The sequence below is a fragment of the Abramis brama genome (assembly GCF_963993115.1).
Source record: "Abramis brama genome assembly, chromosome: 9".
Taxonomy (NCBI): domain Eukaryota; kingdom Metazoa; phylum Chordata; class Actinopteri; order Cypriniformes; family Leuciscidae; genus Abramis; species Abramis brama.
The window spans coordinates 41,893,890-41,915,541 of record NC_139971.1 but is presented as its reverse complement, the minus strand read 5'-3'; the positions used below and the strand labels follow the sequence as shown (position 1 = coordinate 41,915,541).

Here is a 21,652-nt window from a genome sequence, read left to right as displayed (position 1 = left end):
ATAGTATTCAATGTGAGAAAATTAACTTGTCAAATAGTGACTTGGAATGCATTGGATTGAAAATTATAGTATCGCCACAAATGTTTTTTAGTTTGATTGTAATTTATCGCCCTCCCTCTGCTAAAGTTGATTTTTATGAAAATTTTCGTAGTATGCTTCTTAGATGCAACTTTGAAAAAGAGATATTAATAATGGGGGATTTTAATGTAAATTGGGAAGACAGAGCAGCCAGGAAAAATCTTAAACAAATATGTGATAATTTTGATTTAACACAGGTAGTCAAGGGCCCAACAAGAAAAACTCATAATACTGAAACGCAGATTGACTTAATCTTTTGCAATAAACCAGAAAGAATTACAAAATCCTTTAATATGATCACTGGATTATCGGATCATAATTTAGTTCTGGTGACAAGAAAGTTAACTAGCAGAAGGTTTTGTGTTTCAACTGTTAAGGAGAAAGAAGTATCTAGAATACCCAACAAAGCACGGGATACTTTTATAGATACAATAAACAGGTTGAACTGGAGTAATATGCTAGCTGGGAAAGATGTACATGATGGAAGTAAAGTGCTTACAAGTAGACTGCAGTATTTTATTAAGGAGTTTACACAAAAATTTAGAAATAGAAATTATAAGAATAGTCTCCCATGGATTAATGCTGACATTCTTAATATGATGAAAGAACGTGATCTTGCAAAAAAAAAGGCTAACAATTCAAAATTAAGTACTGATAAACACCGTTTTGCAATGTTGAGGAATAAAGTTACATCTCAGTTAAGAAAGTCAAGGGCTGACTTTTTTTTAACCATTATAAACAATGCAGGGGGCAATTCAAAATTGATTTGGGATCAATTAAATAAAATGCTGGGGCAGGAACATAAAGACAGAAGACCTGTTGATCTTGTGTTGGATGGGAAAAGTATTTCTGATCCAGCTGTGGTTGCTACAGCTTTTAACAACTATTTTGTAGACTCTGTTGCATCTATTGCACAGGATTTCTCACATGTAGATATTAGTAAGTGCCCTATCCTGTCGTCGGAGCACAGCCTTGTGTTTTCCAGCGCTTCTGAAAGAAATATAGAATCCTTAATCAGTTCACTTAATACTTCTAAAGCGAAAGATGTATTTGGTATGAATAATACAATGTTGAAAGAATTAGGTTCGTCCTTGCTTATACCCATCACAAAAATTATTAATCAATCGATTTCTGTGGGTGAATTCCCAAATGCTTGGAAATTATCTATTGTCTCCCCTTTATTTAAATCAGGAGACAGAAAAATCATCTCCAATTATAGACCTATTAGCATTGTGCCAGTAATATCTAAGGTTTTGGAAAAATGGGTGTCTCTACAGATTAGGAATCACTTGAATAACTCAGTCTTTTCCCTTCATCCATCACAATTTGGATTTAGGACAAATCACTCCACTGAGACAGCAAACTGTTTTTTTATCGAAAATATTAAATCATTGCTTGATAGGAACAAGGTTGTTGGAGCTATTTTTTTAGATCTTAGGAAAGCCTTTGACACTGTTAATCACAATATTTTACTGTCTAAACTATCTCATTTTAATTTTTCAGATATTGCTCTAAAGTGGGTAGCATCTTATCTTTTTCAACGATCACAAATTGTACGTATTGGCAGCTATCATTCTGATCCTCTTCAGTTGTATACTGGAGTGCCTCAAGGGTCTATATTGGGCCCCCTCTTGTTTTGCATGTATATTAATGACTTGCCAAGTGCATGCCCAGAAGTGAGAGTTCAAATGTATGCAGATGACACTGTTTTATATATACATGGAACATCAAAAGCAGCAGTAGCAGCCAAACTTACGAATGCTATGGTTAAAATCAGTGAATGGTTAAACCACTGCAGCCTGCAGTTAAATCTTTCCAAAACAGTTGGTATGTTCTTTAGTAAAACTACCAACTCTGCAGTTGATCCGGACATTTCTATTACTGGTGAAAAAATTCAAATTGTCTCAGAATTTAAATATCTTGGTATTATCATTGACTCCAAACTTAAGTTTAATTCTCACATTTCAAATACTGTTAAGAAAATAAAATTTAATTTATCTAATTTTCGACATATCAGGAATTCTATGTCTACCCAAGCTGCTAAAATGTTTATGCACTCTATGATATTTTCACATATGAATTATTGTCTTACTACTTGGTCTCAGGCAAACCACTCCGCCTTGTTCCCAATAGAGACTACATATAAACAAACGCTTAAAATTTTTGATAAGAAACCACGTCATTTTCATCATTGTAAGATTCTATCCAAATATAAATTGTTGAGTTGGGAAAACTTTGTTAAGTTTTCAAATGGCTGTCTAGCTTATAAAATTTTTAATGGCCTGGCCCCACCACCTCTTAGTGAGTTTATGAGTTTAAAATTGGAAAACAGTCGTCTCACTAGAGGTACATTTAGAAGGGACTGTGTTATTAACTTTAGGAAAACTGCTTTTAGCCAGTCTGCCTTCTCGATTAAAGCCTCTAAAGAATGGAATGACATCCCAACGTCAATTAGAGAATTAAATAGTTATAATGGATTTCGTTCTTCTTTTAAAACTTGGCTTTTTAGTATGCAAATATGTCAACATTGATTTTTTCTCTTTTTTTTTTTTTTTTTTTTTCTGTTGATTTGGGAAATTGTAGGGTTTGTTGTATTTTGTTATATTCTGTTATGTTTTGATTAAATTTTGTTTTTACATTTTACATTGTATTTTAGGTTGCCTATTGTACATCTGGCCTAGGACTGCGGATGAAAACTAGCCTTTTGGCTAATTCTGGCATATTTTGACTTGTCATGTTAATATGCATTGTCCTTGTAATAAACTAAACTAATCTGACATATTCTCAGAAGGCGAAGCACTGCTACTTCTTGGTTGTTGTTCTCTGATTCTCCTTTTCATGATGAGCCATACATTTTCAACAAGAGAGATCTGGGGCTGTATTCACAAAACATATTAAAGGGCACCTATTATACCCCATCACAAGATGTAAAATAAGTCTCTGATGTCCCCAGAGTGTGTATGTGAAGTTTTAGCTCAAAATACCCCACAGATCATTTTTTACAGCATGTTTAAATGATCACTTTTTGGGGCTCAGAAATACACGCCGTTTTTGTGTGTTGGAGTATATGCTGTATGGATATAGAACAGGTATAGTTTAGTTTAATTACAGTTGTAATGTATTTGTCATCTGCTTTTATCCACTATTAATACAAGCCTGTTGTAGCGGACCACAGTTTTACTCCAGAAAATCACTGTAAGAGCTGAATGAACACAGTATAAGAAGTGCGCATTAAAGTCTTATCCATAAACTCTCTCTCTCTCCTTTTCATTATCATCAAGAAACACAGCAAAGTACACAAAACACTTGTTACAGCTAACAGTAAACAAATTTATACACACCTTTTCAGTGGCTGCTTAATAAACTGGTAAACTTTATATCTGTAGATACAGATAAGGAACTCCCGCACACTATCGTAACTTGCAATTTACAAATAATATTTATTCACACACAACGTTTCGGTCACACGACCTTCATCAGGAGACTTTATGTCTGTAAAACGACTCGATGAGCTGTGATAAAGTGCACCCTCTCCCTTCCATTACTGCTGTGATCAGTACATTAGGCCTATCACTCCAGAGACTGTAAGCTGGATCATGAACAGTTAGTACTGATCCATCCTCGAGTAACAACGGGAGTAAATAACGACTGTTATGTCCAAGACTGTTATGTGACTGTTATGAACAATTAATTATAATTGTTCACATTAAACCATATAGATTTTTGGGTGAATTTCAGGTGATCTCAGCATGAGAGAGAAAAGGAACGGGGGAATGGGGGGTCAAGGGAAAGAGGTGTAGATTAAGATGATGCCTAGTTGAGACTTGCGTCTCGAAGGGTGATGCTAATTTCACAAGAGAGAGTTCAAATGTTAATTTCCAGAAAGATTTGTCTTCTTAGGGAGTGATTGTTCCTCAAACAGTCTGCCCAGCATTTTCTAATTTCTCAAGTCTTACAATAGGAACCCATTCTATGAGTGGCCATCTGTTTTCAATTAAGCTAACTTCGGCAGCTTGGTGTCATTTACACACTCATTAAACTTTGACAGGTGAGGTGCTGACAAAAGACGGTCATTGCAACACTGTAAAATGATGGCGCCATGCAGCCATGTGCTTTTTTTAAACAAATTTAATAGGGTTTAATCTTACATTATCAGCTTGGAAAGATATCAGCTAATTTGACTAGAAAAAACTTAAAGGGGTCATGAACTGGATTGTTTTATTATTTTATAATGTTGCCTGGGGTGCCCTTATAATGTTAGTATGATTTTTACATCAAAAATTGTCATAATTTATAAATTAAAGCCATTTTTCCAAGCCTGATTTCAGCCTCAGATTTGAACGCTCTGTTTTAAGGGGCGTGTCTGCTGTGAGACTGCAGTGCAAACGCCCACTGCTGTGATTGGCTGACATGCTTGCATATGAAATAGCTAGTATTACATGAACTCTCTCGAAAACTTTTACTACGTTTTTACTATTACAGCTATCGAGATTAACAAATCGTGAAAAGTATCGTTTAAAGCATTATATTTAAATCTATTCCATCACATGAAAGGTTGCAGCATGATGAGCACTGACTGAACAGATGACAGACAGTCTGTTGATCTCGTGAATAAAGATCTTATCATTGCAACGCAATTTTTGCACTCTCACAAATGCTTACACCAAATCACAATGCAAACACGATGTGAATACACAGTAAGAGCTTCGTTGTGTAGTGTAACAGTGTCATTATTTCATCACGAGCTTGGTAAGTGTCCAGATAAGCTCTCGCGGCTCGTGCTGTGCTGTTTGATTGACAGCTTGGGCGATTGGAAAGGGATCGTTCTTTGATCGCTTTCTGTATATAATTTAATAACAGTTTAAAAAAGATTATTTTCATAATTCTACGAGAAATTAGGTGAAGTTGATCGTTTAGTCACTGAGGCATAAACAGTATTGGACAATTTTAAGAGAAATATCTGAACTTGAATAATTACACAGAAATCACTGATCGCAGATCAGGCATTAGAATACACATGGTTACTTACATGTTGCTGGCAGATCCGTGTCGGGAAATTGTGATTGACTGATTTAATAAAGTTTAACCATGCTGGAATCCGAAGGAAGCTTATGACTGTCTTCTTCCACAAACAGGCGCTGCACAATATTTAGTAAACAGCATGTTTATTGCTTGGAAGTAGCTCGATCCGGTTTAGCAATTATCATACTGTATGTCTTATGTTATTTAGCATGTTTGGGCGAATCGGTGGGCGGGGCTAAACAAGCTGTGTTGAAGTAGGCGTTGATCTTCTTTTGTGGAGGCGGTGTTTTATCCTCTTTGACGTCATAGTTCCCCACTTTGAAAAATGAGTCGTTTGCTGAGCCTGATGTCTATAAATGTTTTTATTGGACTAACAAGGTAGTTTTCAGTTCTGAAACTTACAGGATATTATTATAGTATGATGATCTCTTATATGTCAAAAGCTCAAGGAAATTTTGATTTCTCAGTTCATCACCCCTTTAAGAAAGTTACAATTCAGGAAAAAGGTGGATTGGCAGAAGTACTTGCTTTTTTGTGTGTTTGCATTACAGGAACTAGCAATGATTTTAGTTATAGGAACTCCTTTTAAGGGGATCTAAATTAGCTCCTACTTCAGAGTAGGGTCTAAACCAGCACTTTAGGTACTATAGTGACGTAAGTGTACACTGACTGGCTGAATACATGAGAAAAACAAATACTCAATACTTCTAAAAGATGTGTAAACACAGTTTACATATACTAACGGCAGTTTACATCACTGAGTCCCAACTGGCGATGTGCATGCAAACAGGAAAATTACCCCAGGGGAATATTTATTCTCAGGGGACCGCCCTGGTGACTAGTTCCTATAACTACCCGGGTGCAAAAGCTGTCACGATACGGTCAAGAAACATAAACGAGGACTCAAATGCAGCAAAACAAGAAAAGACTTTAATTAACAAAACAAGCAAAAAGGTACAAACAAAACTCCCACGTGGGGGAAAACACTAGAACAAAACTTAAACAGATCAAAACACTGGGAACAAAACACAAGAACATTAGACAACGTAACAGCACAGTAGAACAGACACAAGGAGACTAAATAGGGAGGCAAACAAAAGAAGGTAACGATGACAACAGGTGGAATTAATTAAACCAATAACAAGATAACAAGAAGGGCGGGGCTAACAATGAACACGAGCACATGGCTCAACATAACAAACACCCAAGTGCAAAACAAGACAGGACAAACTTGTGACATAACCCCCTCTTTAAGGAGCGGCTACCAGACGCTCCACTAGGACAGGAGGGACAGACCAGGGCGGGACGGGAGGGACAGACCAGGGCGGGACTGGAAGGACAGACCAGGGCGGGACTGGAGGGACAGACCAGGGCGGGACTGGAGGGACAGACCAGGGCGGGACTGGAGGGACAGACCAGGGCGGGACTGGAGGGACAGACCAGGGCGGGACTGGAGGGACAGACCAGGGCGGGACTGGAGGGACAGACCAGGGCGGGACGGGAGGGACAGACCAGGGCGGGACGGGAGGGACAGACCAGGGCGGGACGGGAGGGACAGACCAGGGCGGGACGGGAGGGACAGACCAGGGCGGGACGGGAGGGACAGACCAGGGGGGGACAGGGGGAACAGCAAAGAAAGACCAGGGTGGGACAGGGGGAACAAGAGAGACAGACCAGGGTGGGGCATGGGAAATAAACAGTTCTGGAGTCCAGGGTGGAGCCGAGAGTCCATCGGACGGCCAGGGCGGAACAGAGAGTCCATCGGGCGGCCAGGGCGGAGAAGACCCCTCGGGCGGCCAGGGCGGAGAAGACCCCTCGGGCGGCCAGGGCGGAGAACACCCCTCGGGCGGCCAGGGCGGAGAACACCCCTCGGGCGGCCAGGGCGGAGAACACCCCTCGGGCGGCCAGGGCGGAGACGACCCCTCGGGCGGCCAGGGCTCAGGCACAGGAACCGGCACCACCGGCTCGGGCACTGGAACCGGCACCACCGGCTCGGGCACTGGAACCGGCACCACTGGAACCGGCACTGGAACTGGCCCCACCGGCCCAGGAACAGACATAGACACAGGAACAGGCTCAGGAACAGACACTGGCCCCGGCTCAGGAACAGACACTGGCCCCGGCTCAGGAACAGACACTGGCCCCGGCTCAGGAACAGACACTGGCTCCGGCTCAGGAACAGACACTGGCTCCGGCTCAGGAACAGACACTGGCTCCGGCTCAGGAACAGACACTGGCTCCGGCTCAGGAACAGACACTGGCTCCGGCTCGGGAACAGACACTGGCTCCGGCTCGGGAACAGACACTGGCTCCGGCTCGGGAACAGACACTGGCTCCGGCTCGGGAACAGACACTGGCTCCGGCTCGGGAACAGACACTGGCTCCGGCTCGGGAACAGACACTGGCTCCGGCTCGGGAACAGACACTGGCTCCGGCTCGGGAACAGACACTGGCTCCGGCTCGGGAACAGACACGGGCTCCGGCTCGGGAACAGACACGGGCTCCGGCTCGGGAACAGACACGGGCTCCGGCTCGGAAACAGACACCACCGGCTCGGGAACAGACACCGCCGGCTCGGGAACAGACACCACCGGCTCGGGCACTGGAACCGGCACCACCGGCTCGGGCACTGGAACCGGCACCACTGGAACCGGCACTGGAACTGGCCCCACCGGCCCAGGAACAGACATAGACACAGGAACAGGCTCAGGAACAGACACTGGCTCCGGCTCAGGAACAGACACTGGCTCCGGCTCAGGAACAGACACTGGCTCCGGCTCAGGAACAGACACTGGCTCCGGCTCAGGAACAGACACTGGCTCCGGCTCAGGAACAGACACTGGCTCCGGCTCAGGAACAGACACTGGCTCCGGCTCAGGAACAGACACTGGCTCCGGCTCAGGAACAGACACTGGCTCCGGCTCAGGAACAGACACTGGCTCCGGCTCAGGAACAGACACTGGCTCCGGCTCAGGAACAGACACTGGCTCCGGCTCAGGAACAGACACTGGCTCCGGCTCAGGAACAGACACTGGCTCCGGCTCAGGAACAGACACTGGCTCCGGCTCAGGAACAGACACTGGCTCCGGCTCAGGAACAGACACTGGCTCCGGCTCAGGAACAGACACTGGCTCCGGCTCAGGAACAGACACTGGCTCCGGCTCGGGAACAGACACTGGCTCCGGCTCGGGAACAGACACTGGCTCCGGCTCGGGAACAGACACGGGCTCCGGCTCAGGAACAGACACGGGCTCCGGCTCGGAAACAGACACCACCGGCTCGGGAACAGACACCACCGGCTCGGGAACATACACCGCCGGCTCGGGAACAGACACCACCGGCTCAGGGACTGGAACAGACACCACCGGCTCGGGAACAGACACCACCGGCTCGGGAACATACACCGCCGGCTCGGGAACAGACACCACCGGCTCAGGGACTGGAACAGACACCACCGGCTCAGAAACAGACACCACCGGCTCAAGTGTGTGCGTAGCCCACACACACCACATGGCTGTGGCCATAATGGCCAGTGTCGCGGTCACTGAAGGCTCAGGAACAGACGCCACCGGCTCAGGAACAGACACCACCGGCTCAGGGACTGGAACAGACACCACCGGCTCTGGAACAGACACCACCGGCTCTGGAACAGACACCACCGGCTCAGAAACAGACACCACCGGCTCAGGCACAGGCTGTACGGCCATCTTGTCCAGGGACACCGGCTCAGCAGGCATGACGTGAACAGTTTCTGGCTGGGCAGACACGACGAGAACAGTCTCCGGCTGGGCAGACGTGACGTGAACAGTCCCCGACTGTGCCGACGTGACGTGAACCGTCTCTGACTGGGCAGACGTGACGTGAACCGCCTCTGACTGGGCAGACGTGACGTGAACCGTCTCTGACTGGGCAGACGTGACGTGAACCGTCTCTGACTGGGCAGACGCGACGTGAACAGTCTCTGGCCGAGCAGGCGTGACGTGAACAGTCTCTGGCTGGGCAGACGTGACGTGAACAATCTCTGGCTGGGCAGGCGTGATATGAACCTTCCCGGGAACCTCCAGGATCTTAAACAGCGTCGAAAAATAATCCAACAACGTTTCAGCAGGCGTTCTGTCAGGGGACACAGACTCAGTGGCAGCCATCTTACCCGGTGACACAGACTCGGCAGACGTGACGTGAACAGTCCCCGACTGGGCAGACGTGACGTGAACAGTCTCTGACTGGGCAGACGTGGTGTAAACAGTCTCTGGCTGGCCGTGAACAGTTGCAGAGGAAGTCCTTCCTCTCCTCCTGCGTCTTGAAGCCCCCGAACTCTGGACCACCGGCACTGAGATCACTGGAACCATCGGCGTTGGAACCACGGGAACAGGCGATGAAGGACGCTCGGGGCTGAACCTCGCCGGTCCGTGGTCAAAGAATGACCAAACTGGAGAATACTGTCGGTGCTCACCTCTCGTATCTCCTCCCCTACGTCCTCCACGAGTTCCCCTGAATTTAGCCAGCCTGGTTCCTCTAAACTCCTCTCTGTCCCATGTGGTAGAAGAAAGCCCTCGAGAATCCATGCTGCTGAGTCCTCAAATGGCTGTTACGTTCTGTCACGATACGGTCAAGAAACATAAACGAGGACTCAAATGCAGCAAAACAAGAAAAGACTTTAATTAACAAAACAAGCAAAAAGGTACAAACAAAACTCCCACGTGGGGGAAAACACTAGAACAAAACTTAAACAGATCAAAACACTGGGAACAAAACACAAGAACATTAGACAACGTAACAGCACAGTAGAACAGACACAAGGAGACTAAATAGGGAGGCAAACAAAAGAAGGTAACGATGACAACAGGTGGAATTAATTAAACCAATAACAAGATAACAAGAAGGGCGGGGCTAACAATGAACACGAGCACATGGCTCAACATAACAAACACCCAAGTGCAAAACAAGACAGGACAAACTTGTGACAAAAGCCCTTAAAGAAGGGTTTCAAACTAATTTTAGGTTAAAATGGGCAGAATTACTTTTTTTTTTTTTTACCTTAGTGTGCTGACAATTACATTAATATTAACCATACAAACTTCTATCCGTCTGTATTCAGCGTCTGCCTGTGTTAACGAATACAAATTGTGGATGTTTTACACAAGCTGTTTTTTGCAGGTCCGGAATAGAGATCGGACAAAATAAAAATAAATAAAAAAAGTTTAGATCTATGGTCAGTAGAGCAGTGCATCTCTATTTTTATCATTCTTCAAATCATCCCGCTGGCCGGATTAGACAAACCTGTAGGCCGTATTCAGCCCACGGCCGTATGTTTGACGCCCCTGCCTTACAGTGTTTTGGTCACCTGATTTATTTGAGACAATTTAAATGTACAATAACAAGTGAACACAATACTCACATGAGTGTGTTGATTTCACAGTGTTTATCCTGCAGTAGAGCAGCGATCTGATTCACTCGTGTGTCTCCTAGTTTACGTTCACTCAGATTCAGCTCACTCTGGAATAACGGATTTTTACCCAAAATGTCTCTCACAAACTGACAGGCTTCATCTGCAGCAGGACTTTGTAATATCCTAGAAACAAATACATTACATTGATATTACACAACTGTGCATGGCACAGATGTGGTAAAAGATTATTGATGCAAGTGAGTGCAGAAATATAGTTTGATGGCTTAATTCACTTTCAGATAAAATCTTAAAACTATTGCAGTTTAATTTGTAGACAACACTCACCTCAGTGTTTTCAGTGAACACTTCTGATCCTGTAGTAAATCATCGAACTCCTTCACTCCTGATTGTCCAGGATCATTTCCTCTGAGATCCAGCTCTATCAGGTGTGAAGGGTTTGATCTCAGAGCTGAAGCCAGAGCTTTATAACCTTCTTCTGTGATACTGCAGTCTGAAAGTCTAGAAAACATTAAAACTTAGAATGAACACTAGAAATGAACACTGCTGTAAATACAGTCAGTTTTGAACTGTAAATAGTTGAGAAAAAAGGCATGTTGTGTAACAGTATATTGGATTAGTATTCGCTCTTAAATGACAGCAGCCTAATAAACCTGCTGCTATCATTTTAATCAAAGAACAAAAGACAAAGAGAAAAACCCCTCACTGCTCTTGACTCAATTACTTTTGTAACTTTAGTTGTAAGAATTAGCACCTGAAAAACATAAAGCCGTGTTTGTTTAATTTGTCTTTTCATTTTTTTGTACTGTTCCACCGTTTGCTATTTATTTGTTCCTATTTTATTACTACAAAACAAATGATAAGCAAGTGTTGTGGTGTTGAGTGTAGCTGATGGTGAAATGTACTCACTTGAGTATCTTCAGTTTACACACAGAATTCTTCAGTCCCTCACAGATCTCTTTGACTCCAGAGTCCAGCAGACGGCTGTTGTTCAGGTTCAGCTCTTTCAGGATGGTTTTAGAGGAGAGAACAGTAGCTAGAACTGAACAGCTTTTCTCTGTCAGCTCACAATTATTCAGCCTAAACACAGAAACAGCATTATTTATTATTCAGTACATATTTAACACACATCAGATTAACAACTCTTAGTATCTGCTCACACGTGACTGACAGTCTTTTATAATCGATTAACAGAGGAGTTATAATGTATAAATCATGATGACTCACTTGATTTTCTCCACTTTGCTATGAGAGTCCATCAAAAGAGCAGAGAGCTTCTCCCAATCCAGATCTCCTAATTTATCTTCACTCAGATCCAGTTCTGTCAGCAATAATGGACTTTTACCCAGAACTTTAGTGAGATACTCATACGCTTCCTGTGCAGCAGCACTTTTCAAAAACCTACAGGAAGTAGAATTACAAATCAGATAATATTCCAATTTTATGCCTTTTGCAGCTTCATCTTGAATAAATCATTAAACAGAGTAGAATGATTTACTACAAGCATTTGTAACAATGAATTAAACCAAAATTAAATTTACAGCATGTAATAAACATAAAATATACATAAACATACAGAACGCAAACAAACAATATGCCATTTTCATGTATAAGCAAACACCAGTAAGAGAAAATACAGAAATGCATTTTCATTGTTTTCACTTATTACTTCTTTACACATAAACAGAACACATTAAACAGAACATCTATAATTACAGTAGCTGATCAAAACTAAAACATGTCCAAAACTAATACTAACAGAAAATGATAATGTGATATGATAATTTGTCCAAACACACACGACACGGCCAGACAAATACACTGAATCATTATCAGAAATGATATGCTGAACACAAATATAACAATGGAAATAATAGTGGAAATTCAATTGTCCCAGTGATCAGCCAATAATATCTGATATATTTTGCACCTCTAGTCCAGTGTAGTATTAATGTAAAGTGTTGTGTAATATCTGGTTAAAATCATAGTTATGATAATTGTCTCGTTTATCACCTGATGGTCTTTAATTTACAGTGTTCATCCTTTAGTAAATCATCGAGCTCCTTCACTCCTGATTGTCCAGGATCATTTCCTCTGAGATCCAGCTCTATCAGGTGTGAAGGGTTTGATCTCAGAGCTGAAGCCAGAGCTTTATAACCTCCTTCTCTGATACTGCAGTCTGAGAGTCTGTGTATGAAAGAAGCTGTTAAGCACTTAATGATCTACACTACATAAGCAAAACACGTTTATAAAGTGAGATGACATTATTTAAATCATAAAAAAAAATAATAATAATTATAATAATTATTATGAAAAGCATTGCCAAATGCTTGGCAATTTGAAAATTTGGTGTGATAATTGACCAATATTTTTATTTTAATAAAAATTTTAAGCAAAAATCTGACCCCACAGATAAGCAACAGATGTCTTAACATAACATCTGCCTAATTTGAATATTTCAATTTCATAGAAACATAGCAATGTACAAAAATGGTAATTTCAACTAAATGGACATTCACACACAAAAAAAAGTACATTATCACGCAGAAATGTAGATAAATGAAAACACACACTTAATTTTCTCCAATATGCATTCAGGATTTTCCAACAGAACACAGATCTTCTTTATTCCTGAGTTTCCTAGTTTATTCTCACTCAGATCCAGCTCTATCAGGTTTGAAGGGTTTGAATTAAACGCTGAAGTCAGAGCAGCACAACCTTCTGCTGTAATGCTGTTATTATTCAGCCTGAAGAGAGAGAAAACAAAGACAGGAACCATTCTTCAGTTTATTTCCAATTTCAAACCTTTTTTTAATGAACAGCAATGACAGTCTTAGGGTACGCTTACAACGATATGCTTAAAACGATATGCTGAAAAGTTTTTCCTTTGAGTTTTCCGCGTACAGACGACATCATTATCAAAACGATCCCCTTTCCCACAGATCCGCGAAACTGACGAGTAGTATGAAGCTGCAGACTCGGAGCCAGCAGCTACAGTCCCGCACCCAGAGTCCCGCATTCTCAGACCCATCGTTTTTCGAGACAGCGCCTCCTATCAAATTTAATTTTATTTAGCGAATCATACTCATTCGATTTCTTTTTTAATCAAACTACTTTATAGCTCATCGATACACCAACATATGAATAGTCCATTTAATATTTGTAAAGATAGTTAAATTTGAGCCGTTAATGTATGTTTTTTCGCCTTTTTTCCCCGAAAATATTTTGAAAGTTATCCTTTAACCTTGGACTTTTTGTAGACAAGCATGTTGTAAAAATTTGATTAAAATTAGTTGACATTAAAGTAGACCAATTAAATACATTAAGTGTGTTAATATCAAAGAATGTCATCATTAATTATTTAATCAGATTTACCGTTTGACCTTTTTTTTTTAACTATAAATTGAATTAGCCTAATTAATGTCGGAGTAATTATTTTACTTTAGGCCTATATAATTTATGTAGACTACTTAAATTAGTTCTTATAAAACGTAAGTATTAAAATTACTTTCATTCATCTGCATTCATCGGCATTCATCTTTTATTTGTGACGTTGAGGAATTTGACAGAGCGATTGCAAAAAGAATGCAAAAAGAATGAAAAAAGAAGGAACATTCGCCTACCAGAAAGTAATTATTTTACCTTATGCATTTACATTTTATTTTACATTTATTCATTTAGCAGACGCTTTTATCCAAAACGACTTATAAATTAGTTTTTATTTTATTTTATGTTAGCATGGTATACTATAATGTTAATTAGACCATTATAGGTTGAACTGAAAGAAAATAGGAATTTGAATAAAAAACAAACAAACATTGTAGCAATATAATATCACATAATATTTTTCAGAAGATAGTTCAATCTGTAATTGTATCCCTTCCATCAGTAATTTTCTTTCAATTACACCCACGCTCAAAAAATAACTACTGGGTAATTTGTTAGTCAGAGAACACAATGAGTTTTTTTGGCACATGCATAAGGCAGGGAACGCAAAAATTTATTTGGATAACTTTAAATAAAACAAGACCGTAATATTGCATCCTATTGTTTTCAATGGCATTTGGATAAGGGTGTTATACGATCTTTTGGACAGCGGGAGGCGCTGTCTCGAAAAACGAGGGGTCTGAGAATGCGGGACTCTGGGTGCGGGACTGTAGCTGCAGGCTCCTATGGCAGGCTCCGAGTCTGCAGCTTCATAATGTTGAAACTGACTGAAAATGCTGTATTCTGCTGCCAGGCCACTAGATGGCGATGAAACACTATAGACTAAACACATAATGCGCATGTGCATGACCTCATCGTCTTCACAGATTCGCCTTTTTTGTTGTTTACACAGAGACCATTTTCAAAAACTTGCACTTTGAAACCCGTTTTCAGGCGCCCAAACGCAAAATATGGGGATCATTTTGACAATGGTGTTGTCTGTGAGCGCAAAACTCAAAAGGTAAAAACTTCTTCATTTTAAGCACATAATTGTCAGGTAAATGTAAGTTACCCTTAATTGCTTCTTCTTGTATTATTGTCATTTGTAAGTTATAAGTGGCATAAATGCAGGTTTATGCACAACTGCAAGCCTGCAGGGTGAGTAGACTCCAGAGACTCCAGTAGCTTCAAACACCTGTTTGCTGCTCAACAGTGGATTTTTTTTTTTTTTATAGCTGGCCTTTTAATACAATTAATTTGTTTTACAGAAACATTCCTTAACGGACAAGTTCGGTATTTTACACTTAAAGCCCTGTTTACAGATCGTTTCTGATGAAATAGAATGGTTAAGATTAAATTTTGGACACATGCTGCTGTCCCGAGAATTTTAGGTTTCTTTTGCTTTCCCCCCCACCTACAGAATGGTTGCATAGGTGCACTTGAACAATCCTTCCTAAAACGCATTAAACTTTTGTTTACAAAGAGATGAAACTCACCGAGTGGTCAGGGGTGTTCACTGATATGCTCACACAAAAATCGCTGCAAAAGATGCTTTCCAACAGGTTTTATCGTAGTTTTTGTCCAACTCCATTGACGTGCTGTGAGGCACGGGCTGTTTCTCAATATGCGCTCTTGTCTGTACTTGTGTTCTTGTGGACTTGTGAAACGTCATCAGTCGCTGCCCAAGTACTGTCCCAATACACAAGTTTGCATTTTGGCAAGAACGGTTAAAAATCCCGGAAGTGTTCTTGACACGCCCATTTCGCCGAGGATGCAACGGTTGGTAACTTGTGTGAACTTGACGGCAGAAATATCCCAGCATTCATTTCGGCATTCGAGGAAAGAGAGGCAGGTCAATACAGCAAGTCGTTTTTTTACAATTTCGTACACTATTTCATCACTAAATTCACTTCTGAGAACATTTGATGCGAGAAATCCACTGTGTAGATTTCAAATATTGGCATTTTTACGAAAATTTATGGCAAATCGAAAATGTGCTCAAACGTTTTCGGAAGTGAGAGATCTCCATAAGCGTAGCTTTATTGTTATGAATATACATTACATTATAGTGTACAGTTGTAGAGTAGGCTTGGGCGATAAAGCCTGGCTATTATCGTCAATAATTCTCGTTATGTTTGGGTACTGCAGACGGCGTCTGTGCGGGGGTATTATTGCACAATACCAGCAAGAACACATCGTCTCAAACTGTCAGCTGCGTTACTGTGTGCTCGTCACCTTGTGAGTTCATTCTTCCTAGAACAACTAGCAAGAGCGTTCTCCCCAAGAACACAAGTCCGTTCTTTGCATTCTTGGTTTTGAGAAACACCCACGGTATTACTCCACCACCGGAAACTGAACTTCTTCTTCTTCTTCTTGTTTTTTTTACGGCGGATCGCAAACAATGAAATGCCAGTGGTTTGCTTGCAAAGGTGCATTATCGCCACCAACTGGGCTGGAGTGTCTATTATTTAAGCTCTCAACGGAAAAATGTACGGGTGTGAGACGTTTGAAAAATAGCTCCACAGTTTTACAACGAATGGTAAAACACCTGTTGGAAAGCATCTTTTGCATCTAACAGTTTGACAATCTTTATTTAGTTTTCACCAAATTATAGTTCATGCCTTTTGTAAAAGAATGCATTATTTCATGCTTTTCATCTTCAGAAACATCTTCCTTCCTCTGCATATTGCATGAGGACTGCTTAATAATGTGGAACAACCTCTTTAAGAAATGCTACCATTTACCTAAGACGACGTGGCAAACTACTATACAACTTTATAGTATTTTTAACTTTATAGTAACTTTATTTAAAAATCCACAGTACCCTCAAGACTATAACCAACAAAGGTCCAAGCAGGCTCCAAGATGTCTGCTCTAGCACCGATATAAATTTTTCTTCTCCTGCCGACATTAGCCAGTCTAATGGACTTCAGAGACAATCCAGGTGCAGGAAGGAAAGATGAATAAAGCCCATAAAAAGCACTTCTCTCCATTTGATTCATAGAATTGCAACTTCACCATCAATGAACTACTGATGTAACCCCTTCAGTCCTAACCGAACCGCACTTAACACTTCAGTCCTAACCGAACCGCACTTAAAACTTCAGTCCTAACCGAACCGCACTTAACACTTCTGTCCTAACCGACCCGCACTTAACACTTCAGTCCTAACCGAACCGCACTTAACACTTCAGTCCTAACTGAACCGCACTTAACACTTCTGTCCTAACCGAACCGCACTTAACACTTCTGTCCTAACCGAACCGCACTTAACACTTCAGTCCTAACCGAACCGCACTTAACACTTCTGTCCTAACCGAACCGCACTTAACACTTCAGTCCTAACCGACCCGCACTTAACACTTCAGTCCTAACCGAACCGCACTTAACACTTCAGTCCTAACCGAACCGCACTTAACACTTCTGTCCTAACCGAACCGCACTTAACACTTCAGTCCTAACCGACCCGCACTTAACACTTCAGTCCTAACCGAACCGCACTTACCACTTCTGTCCTAACCGAACCGCACTTAACACTTCTGTCCTAACCGAACCGCACTTAACACTTCTGTCCTAACCGAACCGAACCGCACTTAACACTTCTGTCCTAACCGAACCGCACTTAACACTTCTGTCCTAACCGAACCGCACTTACCACTTCTGTCCTAACCGAACCGCACTTAACACTTCTGTCCTAACCGACCCGCACTTAACACTTCTGTCCTAACCGAACCACACTTAACACTTCTGTCCTAACCGAACCGCACTTAACACTTCTGTCCTAACCGAACCGAACCGCACTTAACACTTCTGTCCTAACCGAACCGCACTTAACACTTCTGTCCTAACCGAACCGCACTTAACACTTCAGTCCTAACCGAACCGCACTTAACACTTCTGTCCTAACCGAACCGCACTTAACACTTCTGTCCTAACCGAACCGCACTTAACACTTCAGTCCTAACCGAACCGCACTTACCACTTCTGTCCTAACCGAACCGCACTTAACACTTCAGTCCTAACCGACCCGCACTTAACACTTCTGTCCTAACCGAACCACACTTAACACTTCTGTCCTAACCGACCCGCACTTAACACTTCTGTCCTAACCGAACCACACTTAACACTTCTGTCCTAACCGAACCGCACTTAACACTTCTGTCCTAACCGAACCGCACTTAACACTTCTGTCCTAACCGACCCGCACTTAACACTTCTGTCCTAACCGAACCACACTTAACACTTCTGTCCTAACCGAACCGCACTTAACACTTCTGTCCTAACCGAACCGAACCGCACTTAACACTTCTGTCCTAACCGAACCGCACTTAACACTTCTGTCCTAACCGAACCGCACTTAACACTTCAGTCCTAACCGAACCGCACTTAACACTTCTGTCCTAACCGAACCGCACTTAACACTTCAGTCCTAACCGACCCGCACTTAACACTTCAGTCCTAACCGAACCGAACTTACCACTTCTGTCCTAACCGAACCGCACTTAACACTTCTGTCCTAACCGAACCGAACCGCACTTAACACTTCTGTCCTAACCGAACCGCACTTACCACTTCTGTCCTAACCGAACCGCACTTACCACTTCTGTCCTAACCGAACCGCACTTAACACTTCTGTCCTAACCGACCCGCACTTAACACTTCTGTCCTAACCGAACCACACTTAACACTTCTGTCCTAACCGAACCGCACTTAACACTTCTGTCCTAACCGAACCGAACCGCACTTAACACTTCTGTCCTAACCGAACCGCACTTAACACTTCTGTCCTAACCGAACCGCACTTAACACTTCAGTCCTAACCGAACCGCACTTAACACTTCTGTCCTAACCGAACCGCACTTAACACTTCTGTCCTAACCGAACCGCACTTAACACTTCTGTCCTAACCGAACCGCACTTTACACTTCTGTCCGAACCGCACTTAACACTTCTGTCCTAACCGAACCGCACTTAACACTTCTGTCCTAACCGAACCGCACTTAACACTTCTGTCCTAACCGAACCGCACTTAACACTTCTGTCCTAACCGAACCGAACCGCACTTAACACTTCAGTCCTAACCGAACCGCACTTAACACTTCTGTCCTAACCGAACCGAACCGCACTTAACACTTCTGTCCTAACCGAACCGCACTTAACACTTCTGTCCTAACCGAACCGCACTTAACACTTCAGTCCTAACCGAACCGCACTTACCACTTCTGTCCTAACCGAACCGAACCGCACTTAACACTTCTGTCCTAACCGAACCGAACCGCACTTAACACTTCTGTCCTAACCGAACCGCACTTAACACTTCTGTCCTAACCGAACCGAACCGCACTTAACACTTCAGTCCTAACCGAACCGCACTTAACACTTCTGTCCGAACCGCACTTAACACTTCTGTCCTAACCGAACCGCACTTAACACTTCTGTCCTAACCGAACCGCACTTAACACTTCAGTCCTAACCGACCCGCACTTAACACTTCTGTCCTAACCGAACCGCACTTAACACTTCTGTCCCAACCGAACCGCACTTAACACTTCCGTACTAATCGAGCTTTGCTGAGGCACTTCTGAAATGTCTTCCATGTGTTGTTGTCATGGTCTCAAACTCAGTTCCTGGAGGGCCACAACCTTGCAAAGTTTAGCTCCAACCAGCTCCAACTGTTATCGGCTTGGAAGCTTCTAGTAATGCTGAAGAGCTTGATTAGCTGGATCAGGTGTGTTTGATTAGGGTTGGAGTAAAACTGTGCAGAGCTGTGGCCCTCTAGGAACTAAGTCTTAGACCAGTAGAGACAGTTCTACTTCTATATAAACAATATTCTTGTCAAGAAAAATGAGACAGAAACATCAATTGTGAGCGGGGTGGCCAAGCTCCACTCCTGCAATAAGAGCACTGTATCAAATGATGAATTTAAATTTCAGTACATATTTGCTGATGACACTTAATATAATGTGGGATACTTCAATGCAAAGTATAACTTTGAAACTTGTGTAAAATACTCACATCAGTGTGTTGAGTTTACAGTGTTTATCCTTCAGTAGAGCAGTGATCTGATTCACTCCTGTGTCTCTTAGTTCATGTTCACTCAGATTCAGTTCTCTCTGTAGTAACGGGTTTTTACCCACAATTCCTCTCACATACTGACAGGCTTCATCTGCATCATGACTCAAAAACCTGCAGAAGGGAAGATGAAGCAGGTTTAAAATCAACTACTTACCTGCAACTTACCTGCACAATTTGTTGTTGCATAAAAGTTAGTGAAATAATGTTTCTATGAATAATTCACCCTCATATAATTTATGTTATATTATTTGATCACGTCTCACCTCAGTGTCTTGAGTTTACAGTTCTGATCCTGTAGTAAATCACTGAGCTCCTTCACTCCTGATTGTCCAGGATCATTTCCTCTGAGATCCAGCTCTATCAGGTGTGAAGGGTTTGATCTCAGAGCTGAAGCCAGAGCTTTATAACCTTCTTCACTGATACTGCAGTCTGAGAGTCTACAGATAGGACATTTATTTATAATAGGATTTATTTTACAATTAATATCACTGCAAAAAAGACTTCAGTATTATTTTAAAGGGGTCAAAAGCATTTTTTTAAATGGTATAATGTTTGACTGCACAGGATGACCAGTGCTACAAAAATACTCAGAACAAATCAAACCTTCTGAAACTTATTCACACTTGTATGTTGCGACATTACTCTCAAAAGATCAAGAAAAAATGTATTTCTCAGTTCACAGCTCCTTTAACTTTGAACAAAATAAATGTTATTTAAACAAACAATCTCACCTGAGTTTCTCCAGTGTGCAGTTTGCATTTTCTAATCCGTTCTGGAGTTTCTTCACTCCTGAATCCTGCAGATTATTGTTGCTGATGTCAAGCTCTTTCAGACTGGAGTTTGATCTCAGGACTGTAGCGAGAGCTGAACAGCTTTCCTCTGTTAGACCACACTTACGCAGCCTAAAATGATGAACAGAAGAAGGAGAATTTACAAACACAAAGTACTTGACGCCAACATGTTTTTGTCACCAAATGTCTTTAAAATGCTTTAAATCTACAAAAACATATGAACACAATACTCACTCCAGTGTGTTGAGTTTACAGTGTTTATCCTGCAGTAGAGCAGCGATCTGATTCACTCGTGTGTCTCTTAGATCATGTCCACTCAGATTCAGTTTTCTCAGGAGTAACGGGTTTTTATTGCAAGGAATTTTAGTCAGATATTTACAGGCTTCATCTGCATCAGGACTCTGTAACAACCTGGACAGGAGAAGAAGGTGACATTACCTGCTACTAATGATGTGCAAGACTAGTCGACTAAACGGTACAGCTGCTACTAGTCGACACTGAAAACAATAGTCGATTACACAAAGAAAAAGAAAATACACAAGATTTTATCGTTCAAATTACTGTCGTTTTAATGTTTCTGTGGTGAGCAGTGAAAACTGAGCTTGCGTCCCAGGAGCTCTGGAAGGATTAAAGGAGTAACGACAGTGTAGGACGAGAGAGGACCAGGCCTGGGACATTTAAGTTGCATGTTGTTTATGTATGTGCAGCAGTCGGCCATGATGCACCTGCCGTTTACTTTCGTTTTATTTATTTTGTCAATAAAACTTACATTTACAGTTCGTCGGTTCCCCCTTCTTCCCTGAGCCCTGCACTTTGTTACATTTATATTTAAAGGCATTTTAAATTACACATT

The 21,652-nt window shown here is 42.1% G+C and overlaps 2 protein-coding genes across 2 annotated transcripts in view; both read right to left on the bottom strand.

The window, feature by feature from the left end:
* The window catches only part of LOC311089883 (ribonuclease inhibitor-like), a 113,846-nt gene extending 92,942 nt beyond the window's left edge, over window positions 1-20,904 (bottom strand). Inside the window, exons 1-6 of the mRNA XM_084124915.1 lie at window positions 20,740-20,904; window positions 12,521-12,694; window positions 11,735-11,908; window positions 11,417-11,587; window positions 10,835-11,008; window positions 10,499-10,672 (exon numbers count right to left, since the gene is read on the bottom strand). Coding sequence (XP_083981041.1) covers window positions 10,499-10,672; window positions 10,835-11,008; window positions 11,417-11,587; window positions 11,735-11,766 — 551 coding nt within the window. The 5' untranslated portion in view covers window positions 11,767-11,908; window positions 12,521-12,694; window positions 20,740-20,904. The remainder of the gene's footprint in view (window positions 1-10,498; window positions 10,673-10,834; window positions 11,009-11,416; window positions 11,588-11,734; window positions 11,909-12,520; window positions 12,695-20,739) is intronic.
* The window catches only part of LOC311089879 (uncharacterized protein), an 832,216-nt gene that overhangs the window by 339,956 nt on the left and 470,608 nt on the right, over window positions 1-21,652 (bottom strand). Inside the window, exon 51 of the mRNA XM_084124910.1 lies at window positions 13,081-13,254. Coding sequence (XP_083981036.1) covers window positions 13,081-13,254 — 174 coding nt within the window. The remainder of the gene's footprint in view (window positions 1-13,080; window positions 13,255-21,652) is intronic.